This window comes from Mastacembelus armatus, chromosome 13 (assembly GCF_900324485.2).
Source record: "Mastacembelus armatus chromosome 13, fMasArm1.2, whole genome shotgun sequence".
NCBI lineage: Eukaryota > Metazoa > Chordata > Actinopteri > Synbranchiformes > Mastacembelidae > Mastacembelus > Mastacembelus armatus.
Window position 1 is genome coordinate 14893571 of NC_046645.1, and position 15144 is coordinate 14908714.

At 37.8% G+C, this 15144-nt stretch overlaps 1 protein-coding gene across 2 annotated transcripts in view; it reads left to right on the plus strand.

Moving 5' to 3' along the window:
• The window catches only part of sorl1 (sortilin-related receptor, L(DLR class) A repeats containing), a 73625-nt gene that overhangs the window by 7061 nt on the left and 51420 nt on the right, over positions 1 to 15144 (plus strand). For both annotated transcript variants that reach the window (XM_026318406.2, XM_026318398.1), the window contains exons 2-5: positions 4545 to 4661; positions 5377 to 5511; positions 6676 to 6837; positions 7518 to 7585. In XM_026318406.2, the coding sequence (XP_026174191.1) occupies positions 4545 to 4661; positions 5377 to 5511; positions 6676 to 6837; positions 7518 to 7585 (482 nt within the window). The remainder of the gene's footprint in view (positions 1 to 4544; positions 4662 to 5376; positions 5512 to 6675; positions 6838 to 7517; positions 7586 to 15144) is intronic.

The window sequence follows — 15144 nt, forward strand, 5'->3', positions numbered from 1 at the left end:
TACTAATACTCATATCACCCTAAAGGCAGCAGTAAGCTGCCTGACATAGTCCCCACAGCTTATTTCATTGCCGCCACCTCGTAACTCCAGTTTCCTGTGGGTTGAGTCATCTGTCCAGGTTTACTGCCCTTTCCAGCTCATCACAGTGTTTTGATTTCCTTAGCAGTTAAGGACTTAAATGACCATTCTTATCCTCTAGATTCATTGTTTGGTCCAGTCTTTCAAATACATCAGCAGCACCCAAGCTCATTGTAGGCTGTGAGGTTTTCACCAAGGAAAAGTCCTTAAGTTCTCTGTGATTGTTGCTGTGCTGCTGCAGCATCTCTTGCTTTACTCTTTTCAAAGTTGCCATGATAGCATTGCTGATCCCCTGCTTAGCTGTTTCAGACTTTAAACTTAGAGTAACCATACTGCTTTTCACAACTTATGCTAATGTGATTTACAAGCGCGGCCGACCACTGTTGAATTTTAAGTGGGAAATGTGTGTTTTTTTTTCAGGTGTGGTGTCTTCCATGGCCATGTTGTGACTCTATTTCCAGTTTGAAGAACTCGTTGACTGTTTCACCACAAATGTCATACTCCATATGTACCAATTTGAGTAACTGTCTTCTTGACAAACCATTCTTTAGCAACCACTGTGGTTTTGCATCTAATTTGTATTTGAGCAGGATGTGACAGTGCAGGTAACAACCCTAAACTGGTAAACACGCATTCATTAGCAGGTGTATTAGGGCAGAGAGAGAGATGGAAAACTGACAGTGACATAAGGCATTAACACTGCATTAGCTCTCTTGCGTTAGTCATGTTTATTTTACTCCTAATATAGGATTTAGTTTTTCACTTCTTTTTTTTCTCTTTTGTGTTTCTGTTAGCAGGATTACTTATAAGGCTCACTTCCAGCTTTCATAACACTTTTATGACAGGATACATTTTTAAAACCTCTGCCTAGGCAGAAGATTAAATTCTACTGGGCCGCCCTTATTGATGATGTTTATGCAAACTTTATCGTCTCCTCCCTTGCTAACAGCTTTGAAGCCAACCTTTCAATGAATAACTTCCTCTAGTTGCATTATGCAGATCACTTTGTGTTGTCTGAAATGCTCTGTCTCTTCTGGGCAATTCTGCAATCACTGCGTAACTTACAGCTAGCTTCCCCCTTTACAATTCCAAGTTAATGCAACCTAAAAAGTTGTAAAGACATTTTGAGAAAAGAATACTCTTAATAATTTCCATAATGACTTTACTGTACCACATTTTGTGTTTAGTATACCAAACTAGTGTGTAGCACTGTACCAAAATCACTTAAATTGAATAATGGCAGAAACAGTAACAGCTTCCACTGAAGGGACAACAATGAGTGCACTTCCCTCATGACTGACACATATAGTGCCACTCTATAGGACACTACATTCTTATATACACATAAGGTAGCTATTGAAAAACTTTAGTATGTTTTCTCCTTTGTGCAGGGACCTTAGAGAGCATTTGATCATGTTTGCGTTACTGCTGGGGAATATTAGAAGACATCTTTTCAGTATTGTTTTAAAGTTGTTTTTGTTAAGGTTCCTGTCCTACTTGATTTGGCGACACCTGTGGTTTCCACTGTTACAGAAGGTACAGTTTAATTTTACAAGAAGACAATGGATGTGAGATGTGCAGCTCACAAACTTGTGGTCACACCCTTGCAGCAGATTGGAGCCAGGCTGTAAGACTAGCCGTGGGTATGTCAGGAAAATTGGTGCTGCTGGTTCTTAAGTGTGGCTTTTTGTGTGTCCATGACATGAAGATTCTCATAAAGTCCAGCTCTAAATCTTGTGTCAGGAAGGTTATGAAAAGCCCAGTTGAGCTTGAAGGAGACTGAGAATACAGTTGTGAGCTAAACTAAAAAGCAGTTCTCTGCAGGTTATGTAGCAGTTTATGGAGCTTATACTAAAGATGCTGTGTTGCATAAGTAGATAAGATGTTTAGTTGTTCTACTAAATTCTACTTTGATCCACTAGCTTCACAGTGTCAAGGCATTTGCTGCAATTTGCTGCAACCTGACAAATAGTTTTTATATCCACAACCGTCATGATTGTCCAGATTCAGCTGTGCCAGTCTGTAGAGCCTCTGGCACCTTTCTGGCCCACTCGCATTGCAGCCAATGAAGCCTAAAATGCACAGATTTACTAGGGATGAGAGGCAGCCCTGGCTTTTACTGAGGTGACCTTAGGGAGGCAAAGTGAGTAAGATGGAAAGGATGCACAACAAAGGCCAGAGGGAAAAATACCAGTGAAGCTGGATTCATGACGGGCTCGTCACTTAGTCAACATCATGCTAAAAGACAAGTCCACCCCACGTGTCAGGAGTGTCTGATCTTTGTTTGTGGTTCCTGGGTTTATTGTGTGTGTGTTTGTGTGTGTCTATATTTTCCCAGAGTTATACACCCCTAAGTAAAACAGTATTTGTTGTTGCTGGATTGATTTAAAGATTTTTATGGGTGGAGATAATACTATTACTATTTATTGTATTTTAGATTATTGGTGAATGTTGGTGCTGGGTGGTAAATCCAAACCTTAATGCTGTTTTTAACTGCTGAAAGGTTTCATGATGAGTGTTTTTAAAATCTTTTACTTCCTCGTGCTGACACAGTCTTGAGTGTTTTGGTGCTGTCATCCGGATCAGTGCTGTGATAGTTGACGTTGCAAAGCAGAAGTGGGTTGAAGGTTGTGTCTGATCACAGCTGACAGGGGCAGCAAAGGTATTGGTTGTTTACTCCATACTAGGCAAGTGCAGAAAAGGCTTTGAGGCAATGGTGAGCTGTTTCAGAGGCCTGCCCCTCACAGAATCATCAATAAAAAATAAGGCAATGCAGAGATGAGATAGTGAGGCTGTGACAATGAAATTCTTTTTATCAGTCTGTGTGCCCGACGGGAGGTGCAGTGAAGGAGAATTAATGTGTGTTAGAAAAAGTTATTGCATTACCCACACTATGCATGGAATGGCATGGATAATGCATCCAATTCACCCACAGCCAGATGTTTTCAGGAAAAGTGTAGCCATGTTATGTATATATTAGTAGTCAATTGCATAAAAAAGGTAATAGACTGACTCTTTTATCTAGTGTTGTTTGTGGTACTAATTCATCTTTTTTGCATAGAACTCCATTGTTGGGCCTAAAACATCAGTGAGGCATACTGATGCAGTGGACTTCCTCCATTATTATGTACAATACACACGCAGTACACAAAGTGTAGTCTAAAAATGAAAACAAGTAAGCTACAATTACTGCAGTATTTTCAAGCGAGTGATTTGTTCTGCATGTTTGTCCTTCAGGTATTACTTCTCCCCAGGCTTGGTGTAGATTTAACTGGGCACCTGTGTTCCCAGTGGTTAACCATTGTGCTAACCTGAAGACTAAAGCCTAAAAAGAAAAAGTTTACTATTTGTGGTCAATGGCACAGATTACTATAAATAAAAGTCTGTATAACCTGTAATCTGCAAGATATGTATTGTCACATATCTGTAGTTAATTTTAGATAAATCCCCTGCCCAGAGGTGGGTTTATGCTGTATACCTGTATATATCTTCCACTGACCATCTGCATTACCCAACTGTGCATTTAAAATATTGACTAGTGCAGCTTTAATCTTGTGGTTTATAGAACTGTACAGACTATATTGATTTGATTATATCAAGTGATATGTCTTTTTTTTTTTTAACTAACTGTAAAGCGTGAGGTTACGTCAGGTCACAACTTTGTGAACTTGCATAAATTGAGTTCTCACGAGGCCTTAAAAAGCTGCTTGAGCACTGTTCATCTCTTTTTTTTCTTACGTTTTTAGTTTGACAGTTGGGTAATTGGAAAAAAGGAAGTTTGACTGTCTGTAGTTTCAAAAATTAAGTAAGTGAAATGAGCTTCACTCTGTACCTGGGTCTAAATCATTACAGATTTCCAAGGTTTATGACTGGAGGTTATGCTGCCAAGACACAAATCACTGATGTCTGCTGTGGCCTTGCCTTCAACTTAATGAGATGCCTGCATCTTGTGACTGTCAGCAGAGCAGGTTGATTTGTGACTGTATAGTTATTCTTGTGTGAAACATAGTCACAGCAATGATAAAAACTTCTAACAACATACATCTCGTTACTGTACCATGGTATATGTAATTAGCATCATGTATCTCATTACACAGACCTGTTAATCAACAGGTGATGGTCACATGAATACATTTTCATTCCTCTTCAAGGGTGTTGAGTCAGAGCAGCAGCAATGTAGCAAAAAAAAATATCAGTGTGAGCATCTTTATTTATCATTTGTTTTACACCTAGAAATGTCTGCAGGTGTTTTGACACTCTTTTTTTTTTTCTCATTCTTTGTGCCACTGCTTTTAAGATAAGTGCCTTTTAATCTTTCCATTTTCTATTTTACTTTCTGTCATTTTACAGTGGCACTGTATTGCTTTCGCAGAGTTTAATTTTGCATTAGCCTGAAGCGAGCAGTTTTTCCTGGGCGTGCTTGCCGCTCCCCTGACGTGCATTCATCAGTCTGTTTTGTCCTGTAGGTCAATCTGAATGACTCCCATAATCAGATGGTGGTCCACTGGGCAGGAGAGAAGAGCAATGTCATTGTAGCACTGGCCCGAGACAGCGCTGGAGCCACCGGTCCCAAAACCAGCTCTGTAAGTACACCTGAACACCACCATGCAGAAGACACAGGGGAAATTTAAAACTAGTATGCTCATGGCTCTTACACAGCTATATCCTCAGATAGTGTTTGTCACATCTCAGTAGCCTACATTTTCCTCTTCAGCTGAAAGTCATTTGCCTCAATAAATTTGCATTGCAGCAGAAGGTGTATGTGTTCACACTTGCAGAGCATGTTTTTAATGTTTCTGGTGATGTGATTGTTAGGTGACACATTAAGCGCTCCATCTGTTCTTTCAGAATACAGAAAAACATCTGAAAGCCTCAAGCACAGTTATTGAACACTGTATATCTTTATATTTCCACTTGCCATCTAGGCTGGCTCCAGAATTTAACATGACAAAAGCTACAGAAACTGGCAAAAATGTTTGAGTATCATTCATCATTAAAATAGTTAGTCAAACCTCATCATGTACTTGGTTGGCAACACAAAGTGAACCATATGCTTGTGTGTATTTACTGCTTCTTTAGCTTGTTAAGACCCTGGTAATCAAGTAATTAAAATAGCTGACCTTACTTTTTAAACATTGCACTTTTGAATCATGATTTTGACATTAAAGTGATAAAGTATAAACCTTTCAGCCCTGCTTGACAAGCTCTTCTATAGTTTTTTTTTTTGTTTTTTTTGTGCAGTTATAATAGAACAAAAGGAATAGGCGATAATTTCTTTGTCTGTCCTTTTGCCTCCAGGTATATGTTTCCTATGATTATGGGACTACATTTGTGCTCGTCTCAGACAAGTTCCAGCTTTTGGGGGCCAAGTTCAAGAGTGACAGCAAGCAGGTCATCTCACAGTTCTACCACAGCCCTGCTGACAACAGGAGGGTGAGTCACTTCCTGGGAATAGTCACAGTTTACACACAAAGGTATGCAGATGATCACTGTTTCAAGGAAAAGGGCATATATTTTCTGTAGACTTAAAATGTTATAGTTTAATGTAGTAATTATTAGATTAGATTAGTATCTCTGCACACAGGCCAGGATGCAGGTTCTCATCCTTTTGTACTTTTAAGGTAAAACTGGTGGCTCTTATTCCTTCATAGGCATTAAAAGTTAGAATTTTTTTATTACTTTGTTACATGGTCGCTACATACAAGATTTCCTGTTTTACCTATTAGTTGCTGTTTGTCAGAACAACAGAAGAAAGAGCAGGGAATATAAAAGCACAGAGCTGACAGGGGGTCATTTGTCTGGCTCAGGTGGGCTCACTACCCAAGTAAACAGAGATGAAGCAGTAGCAGTGGACAAATATGTCCTATATAGAGAAAAAGAACAGTGCCTGTCTGGGTTTCTACATAATTTCCAAAAGCATCAGAACAATACAAATTGATTCCTGAAATTAATATCAACCCAATATTAATTGAACCAATAAATTTCAATGTTTGTGCAGATAGCTTTTGCAGGGCTACTCAGTTACCAGCAGGTAGTTGTTTTAACTTTATAAAACCAAGCTTTGCTCTACATTATTGATCTGGCACCTTGGCTTTGTATTGCAAAACTGCACTACACAAACTTTATCTGTAGGAATCACTACAAGCCTCTACATTTAAAAAAATGGAGCTTTCTATTTTATCTTGAATCTCTAGATTTTACTTTAAAATGTATTATATTTAGTATACAAAAATCCTTTATAGAAATTCTAAATTTGTGGAGCGCCCCTTTCAGAACTGCAGAAATATAAAGTGAAGAGTTTTACTTTAATGTCAGTAATATTTTGTGGATATCAGGGTGGTGGATATTACTATTTCCTTATTTTTCCTGTTAGGCAATCATATGATTCTGCCTTTGAGAGGTTACTAGCAATACAGTGACAAAGCACATCAAATACAATTTCAGAAAAGTAGGATTAGCCCAATAAAATTATATAAACCAACTTTTCTAAGGGGGCCTGGGAATTCATGTTTTGACAGAGCACTGACTATACATGTCTGTATTTTCTCTTCAGGAATATTTCTCCTAAAACATTTCAATGTGTTTTGTCTTTCTTAGTATCTTTTTGTAGACGCCACCAACAACTACCTGTGGAACACCTTTGACTTCTGTAAGAGCGTCCAGGGCTTCTCAATACCTTTCAAACCAACAGACCTGCTGCTCCACAGCAGAAGGTCCAACCTTGTGCTTGGCTATGACAGCTCTCACCCAAACAAACAGGTAAAGACCAGCTGTACCTGCAGCTGCAGCTTTACTGTCACAGGCTATAGTTTGTTTTATGATAAAACATAATCCACCAGAACAACACAGGCATTTTAAGTAAAAATCAGGTTTAATTCTGTTTTTTTTTTTTTTTTTTTTTTTGGCACCTTGAAATACAGGAGAGCTGTACTGCCTTTTTGCTTATTTATAATTTAGACTGATAAAGAAATCAGACTTCCTGCTAGAGCAAAAAATATTCACTTGCAAATATTTTTGATTCAACTGTAGACATACATTAAATCATATGTGTAAGAATAAGGTAATTCCCATAAATATTTTTGTTTGCATTTCTTTGTTTTTTGAAAAGTGGGAGATTGATCATTGTTATGGTGTGCCTGTCCTGCTGCTAAATTTTTCCCTTATTGTCTTATTTATGATAACCAAAAGATCATACTATTGATATTGATACTATAATCAAGACAAAGAAAGTAAAAAAGCTTACATAGGTTTTTTGCATGTAAGCTTTTTTAGTTTCTTTGTCTTGGGTTTCAGTGTTCTCCACTGTTCTCCTTGTCACATATGTAAGAGCCAAAGGAATGAGCTTGACCTACATTTTTACATTGCACCATCTCTCTCTTCTTCTCTCCCCCTCCTCTGCTCGCTTCTGACACCACCCCTCTCCCCTCCTGCCTCTGTAGCTGTGGAAATCAGACGACTTTGGGGAGACATGGGTGTTGATCCAAGAGCACGTGAAGACCTACTTTTGGTAAGACAACCACTGTCTCAGCTCATGACAAGTACAAGTACACTATGCACAGAAAGGTGTATATACTGTAAGAGAGAAATGTGCTGCACTACAGTACATGTTGCGTTTAATTGTATATTAAAATAAATTGTAGATTCTTCTGGAAAATACCATTGAAAGTATGACCAGAAAATACATTTCATTTGAGATTGTAGGTGGAAATTACTAGGAAAATAGTGTTTAATAGTTTAATAGTGTTTCACTTTTACAGTAATTCAGCATTTGATCATCCAAAAAGTCTCAAATCCTGAGTCATCTTTGCAGTGATCCATCAGCTTTTTAAAATCTAAATAAAGGAATGGCAGAGGACAAACATTTTTTTTAAGTTTTCCATATAATTCAAGATGAGCCAGAGTATAATGGTTGAGGGGGTGTTTTTAGGAACTGAAATGATCACGGGTTAAGTCATGTTTGCACTTGGCTTATGTTTTCTTTGGTGGGAGATAGGTGTTGGTTGGTTGGGCACATTTCACTTACATATATAATAAATAATGTAATAACGGTTATTACAGACACACACACAAGGTTAAATTGCTGTCTAAAATGGGTTTGTTTACCTTGTCTTTAGTAAGTTTCTTTCACTTCACCTCAGGCACTGTCCATACAGTCTACATCTGGTTGTTTATCTGAATGTAAATATCAAGGTAACATACTGTACTTTACCTGAGTAATTAGCTTCCCTCTTTGTTAAGGTGCTTAACACTTTAATATTTTTTGTATAAGGAGTAATTGCCCACCCTTATGTGCCCACACAGAGTGCAAAAGGAGGTAAATGGTTACACTGGAAAGACTTAGAGCAGTCTGTGTAACTTGCATTTGGAAGAAAATTTTCCCACTGGTTTGTGTTGCAACTAAAAGTTATATCTGTAATAGTTTCAATCTCTGGCCATCAACTTTGTTTCCCACACAGTTTAATGTGCTAGCTTTCTTATTATTCATTGTTTTCTTAAAATAGACAAGAAAGGTAGACTGGGTGTCCCCACGGGAAGGTTTCATGTTTTTATCACTGCTAGTCACTGAATTTGCACCTTCCTCTTGCTTTCATGTACGTTGCTAAATTACTGCCCCTCTCTCTGATGCTGTGATTAGTTCCACTTTGCTCCAATATCAGTGGCCTTACAGTTAATCTAGTGTTAACTTATTGTTAGTGTTAATCATTGACAGAACCAAATATGTTCAGGACTGAGGTCAAAATAAATCAAACAATTTCATAAAACAAATGACATCAGTGGCTGATATTAAAGTCGAAGAAGCAAAAAATATAGATATATTCAGAGGTGATTCTAAGATACAGCCTACTATGATATGAAAATGTACAGTGTTTGGTGCTCATGAGGCTGTTGTATGTGACTGGTCAAGCAGCTGTCGCACACCTTCAGTCAAAACAGTTGTGCCATCACATCTCAACCAGAGCAAACACAAGGACTTAGCTGTAACTTCTGTCTGTGTGGACTCATTCCCTTTTCCATCTGACAATCCGACAAGTGTTCTGAGCTGACAAGAAAACCTGGTGTTTGCATTATTACTACTGCTACACAGCTAAGTGGTAAACTGCCAGGGGCAAAAAAAAAGGTCTTTAAAATGAAACTGAAAATTCACGTACATTCCGGAGATCAAGTAATGAGTTACTTACTTCACCACACCCAGTGCTGTCTTTACTAATTTGGAAATATTTCTATCAGGCTGGCTCATGCTTTTCTAGTTGAAGACTAAACTTCACTTATGAATGTCCAGTAAATATCTGTAACAGTTTACTTAAAATATGTGTGTGTAATTAGAGAAGACATTACTGTTCAGGAGAATGAAGCCTTTGCTGCAGATTTATTTTAATTCTGCTACATTGTCCGATGAAATAAAAAACAAGTATTAATGAAGCAGCTGTGTTGTGAGATTAGCTATATTGACATTTAAAATGAGTGAAGTCAAACACACTAATTATACCCTAGAGGTGGCCAGTAGCTTATGTTCTGCACTCTGTCAAAGCTGGGACTTGTTGTGACACAAGACAGCATTTTTTATTTCTACTTACTGTAGAAATTTAAAGACAACTTGTGTTAAGCTTGTGTCAAGTTCTACTCAGTAGGTCAATGCACAGCACATCCTGTGACTGCAACCAGGTTCCAACTTTTTAAAGTTCATAATCCCTCCAAGCAATAGTGGTTGCATCTCATGAATTTCCTCAACTGTTTTTCTTTAAGACTGGTATGTTTATGAAAATCAAACAGAAGCAACAGACAATAGACTGTTAATATAATCCAGGGCATGAATCTTGTAGCCATTATGGCCTTGACAACTGTGTAAATGGATTTCATGTTGGCATGGATAGAAAAGATGATTCAGGTCTTCTTGCATCTCCTGTAGTTCTTGAACACCACCACAAAAGTAGAGTAGAAACAAATTTGCTTAGCTTTGGCAGCAGAAGAGATCAAAGGTGGCCCAGATTATACTGGATCATAATGAGAACACAGCTTCTCCTTTGTGTTTGTGCATTACAGTGAAAATAAATATTAGTCCCTAACACCAATCAGTGAAACCCTGGAGTGGTACCTTTATCCACCTGTGCACCTCACAGCAACAAAGCTAGTGGTCTGCAGTTAAGTTTGTTTGGAAGTTTGTTTGTTCCATTGAATACTTCTACCAGCTGCCTGAGAGTTGGACCATGGGCCAGTTAGGTTATATGGCTGACAAAAGGCTTACAACCCCACAGGACAAAGCACAGTATGACTTGACAGTGCAAGTTGCATTGTCTGTTTGATTTAGGGTATTTGACTCTTAAATGAGATTCATAGTGCAATATAAGCGCTGCACTAGTTTGTGAGTCTTCCCTGTGTGTTTTAAGTGCATTTTGTAACATAGGTTTGCCAAGCCCTCGATTGTGATTGATCAGCCAGTGAAAGGCAGATTTTTAGCTAAAAACAAAAAATATTTATCAAGGAATAGTTGGATAGAGATGCAGTGGATCTCACTGCCGACATTTTATTCAAAGATTGTAACAACAAAATCCATATTTAAAATGGAACCACTTGACACAGCATTTGGGGCAAGAAGGATTGTCGTTATCAGAGGATGGTTAGGGATTTGTTACTATGAATGAATGAATCCATGGCTGTGAAACATTAGACGGCTAATGGTATTTGTTCAAATGGCCGTTGACTTCCTCCTCTATGAAAAAAAAAAGTTTTCCTCACACTTTTGCCATTAAAGGAGAGAATGAGAGAGATATATAAGAGATAACAGGTTTAAATAGTACATGTGTTAGTTGACACTGTTTATGGTGACTTGCTCTTGCGTGCGGACATTGCAGCCAAGTGTTGCAGCAATTTGTAAACCTGCTGCCTGATTCACTCCTTTTTGGAGTCGCTCAATAAGCAGCACAGACTACTGTCAGATGATTTGGGATTTCTTACAGACCATATGGCCAAATTGAACTTGAAGAGAAAAACAAAGGGGTGTCACACATGATGAGCACTGACACTGCATTAAAAGCCAAAGTGTGTCTGTGGACTTTCATTTGAGAAATGGGAGACTGACACACTTCCCAAACCTGGAGAGACTGACACAGAATGTGAGAGAAGCTAATCCTGAACAATTCTGCCTGTTTGGATAATTCAGGAAATGCATGTAGGACACTGTCAAATTAATCCCAAACTTTGTTTTTACCACTGCCATTGTCACTGTGGTTGCAAAACAGCAAGATCCTTTTTTTTTTTTTTTTTTTTTTTTTTTTTTTGTAACTAAATGAAGGGGATAAGGAAATAATTCCCATGTAAAGGGACACTGAAATGTGAGCCAGGGCAAAGCACAGCAACTTTTGGTGGGGACTTGTGAGCCTGGTGCTCTGAAGGTCAAATCTACTTTGGCTCCACTTATCTCTGTGAGATGGCCTTTTCAGAGAGAAATATAATAAAAATAAAGCACACGACATGCCTGACTGACAGGCACCTTCCTGATTGCACGACACTACATGTCTCTAGCCCAGCTACAGAGCACTAGCTCCAGCTTATGGACATCTATCAGCACAGCCATCACACTGACTTTAAGGAGATTTTACACAGCTGTTTTTTCCCCACTTCTTTGGGATTTTGACAGTGTGAAAAATTATGCTGTTCTCTTTACTTAGTGAAACTGCATTTTATGTCCTGCAGTCATTCTGCCATCTAGGGTGGTTTTCAGAGGACCCAAAGGTCTTTCTGTTCATATTGTTCCTCTGATGCATACATCATATCCCAATGGACTTGCTGTAAAAAAAAATAAATAAATAAATAAATAAATAAATAAAATAAAGGCAGCATTACTACAGCATTTGTAGTGTGACTGAGCAGGTTTGTCACTAACCACAAGTAGCACATACACACCCCCACACCATAAAACTGATAGTAGTTCCCTGCTCGGTTTTTGCCCTTCTGCCATCCAGCTCTGTTGGTGTAATAGCTGGTCTGCCAGTAGCAAACCTTCTTGTGACTGCACTTACAGTATGGGTATGCCATGTTGGAGTAACTGGATTACCTGTGCAACTTGATTGGGCTGCAGGTACTGCCTCATGCTGCCAATAGTGACAAGGACACCAGCAAAACACAAAACCTGAGAAGAATAACCTAGGAATTATAAGGAGAGAACAATTGTCTGTGGCCACCACATGTAAAGGCATTCCCTTTTTGGGAGTTGTTTTGCTTTTGCCTCTCCATTTCACCTGTTGTCACTTTCATTCACATCAAAGCAGGTGAAACTGATTTACAACGTAGTGCTTCCTCAATGGACAGATTGATATCCCTGAACTTTAGCTGTCTGTAATACTGTGATGATTAAGTGTTCCTTTAATATTTTTGAGCAGTTTAATTTTATAGACTGCTTATCCGATTATAATTAAAGCTAATTGTTAATTTTGGTGTAGAAGTAGGCTTTGTTTTAATGTTCTTTGAGCTGAGCTACTGCAAAAAGCCTGACAATGAAACAGTGACTGCATATCTCCTTTCCATGCCAAAGCATCACACCACTTTGACATCTGCTAGTTGATAAATGGCATTTATCATTATCAATAGCTTCTTGTGTCTATTTCCTGTTCAAGGAAGTGGTAGATGTAAGTGGTTTTAGACAGATGCCAGACCTGCAAGTCACCTTCACTGCTGCATTGAAGTGAAACTAAATTATTTTAAGCTTTGTGAGCAAGGTTCTGTTACTGATAACAAGATAACACACACAGTATACCTGCACACACCCGACTTCACACCTAGATCATGTTCACTACATTGTAAAATTGTAGGGCACCTGATTAGTTGAACTGAAGGGCCTAGCAACAGGAACAGGGTTTTTTTTTTTTTTGTCTTTTTTTTTCTCTTCAATATGAAAGTGTCAGTAGTGATATCTGACTAAACTCACTAAACTAAAGTAAACCAAAATATACTGAAACTGATATTGAAACATTTTCCATGTATGTTTATAAAATACAATATTAAAATAGACAGGAGCAAATACAACTTATAAAAAACATTACATCTTAAATATTAATTGTATCTACAGGAGCACAACTTAAAAAATCTTCTGCCTGACATTGTGATCTTACTGTAGCCTTATTAACCTCAATGCTTTCCTGCGCTGTAGACTGGTCAGCTGCTGCACACACATTGACAGTGAAACAAAGCTGTGTTCCCAGTGACTCCAGTAATATTTTTATTACTACATTTTCTTCAGTAAAAGTCCAAATACTTTTTCCTGGCTTGTTGAGTGGTTTATTACAGTTTATTTACAGTTGACTTTTTGCTTCTTACTGCAAGCATGGAGCTTATCTAATCACTAAAATAAATAAAATATAAAGCAATGTGTTTGGGTGTAGACCAGTGTTGTAGTATGGTCTCCTGGGGCTAAGAGTGCTTCATTTTATTGAACCGTTTCACCCGAAAATAAATAATAATTCAATTCAGCTTTTATTCCAGATTCATGGTCCAATAACAAAGATAAAAACAGACAACACAATCACAACAATCCAATATTCAAGTAAACTTACTAAAAAGACAACAGTGCCAGTGTTTCCACAGCTTTGACTGGTAACGTATTGCACTGAACCCAACATTATTTAGACTCAACATAATAATATTTTCAGATTCATTCGTCCTACAGATAAATATGTGAGGTTCCGTTCTGTGCAAGGTTATTCTTGCTGTCACAAACATTTCACTTAGACTAGTCCATCTAGGTTTCCTCAATAGCACCCACTGAGCAATGTTGTACGCACCTGTAATCTCCATAAACTGGCTTTCTTGTAATGTAATACTTTTCTAATAATGTTTTAAGGGGTTGTTTTACACACATTATCAATAAGTAAATGAATAAGATACATGTTTTAAACAAAATTCATACTTTTCCGAAGTGGCATCTAAGATATTTAACTGCCAGTTTGAGTCAACACTGTTTGGCTCACTGTTGACTTTGGATTAAGGACCTGGGGGCTTGGCTTCACTACCTTTAGATAAACCAATTCTTCCTATTGTATTCTTCTAAGTGTATTTGATATTCGTTTTTGAAGACTTCTCCTTAGTAACTCCACATTTGTTTACACATTCTCAGGTCAGCTAATGCATGTATTGTATGATCAGAAAGGAATAAATCTCTATATAACCATCATATTTGTAATTATGCCTAAGATTTTTCTAGTTATAGCTTATTTTTCATTTCATCATATGTAACTCATTGTAATTCTACACACGTTCTTCCCTTCCTCTCCCAGTCAGACATTTTATATTTTTTAGATGAGGTGAGAATGAACAAAAACCTAGTCATGTTTGTCCATCATGTATTCAGGCATATACCCCTTATTTGTTTCAAGCGTGTTTTAAAGGCACTTCCATCACCACAGCTGTCCAAAGACGATTTGCAATGATGCCTTTAGCCTGGAAGGAACCTCATCTTATCATACACACTTAAAGGGAGTCTTTGTAACTTCTGAATAAGCAAATAAAACACTTTCTGTATCAAATGGAAAGTTGAGTTAGTGAGCAATAAAGTGCAACATTGCTCAATTTAATATACTTATATACTACCTTACTTGGCCTGGTATGACCAATAGCATATGGTGAATACTGTTAATGTTAATAAACTTAGAGGTACTGAGTTACTTCTGTGACTTGTGTGTGTTATACTGTTTTAGAGAGTTACAGATAACAGTTTAAAGGTTTTATCACACAAGTAAAATCAATACACAATAGACTAATTTGGCCAAGACACAAACAAATTTTCATCTTGCTTTGTTCAGACAAAACCCAACCTCCAACTGCAGTGTTTTTGCAGTTTGTGTTTATTTGCCCCCATAGAAAATCATAACGCAGTCTTTTCATCTCAATGTGTTTTCGAATTTAAGTCAGAAAGATTCAGGATACATTCTGAGACAATGTGGATACAACGAGAAGTGGAATCTGTCCGGAATAGAAACAATCCTAAAAATTCTGCAGAGTGATATTAAATCGGCTGAGAGAAACAAAAAGGAACAGGAAAAATGAGAGATGAGGCAACGGGGAAAGATTAAGAAA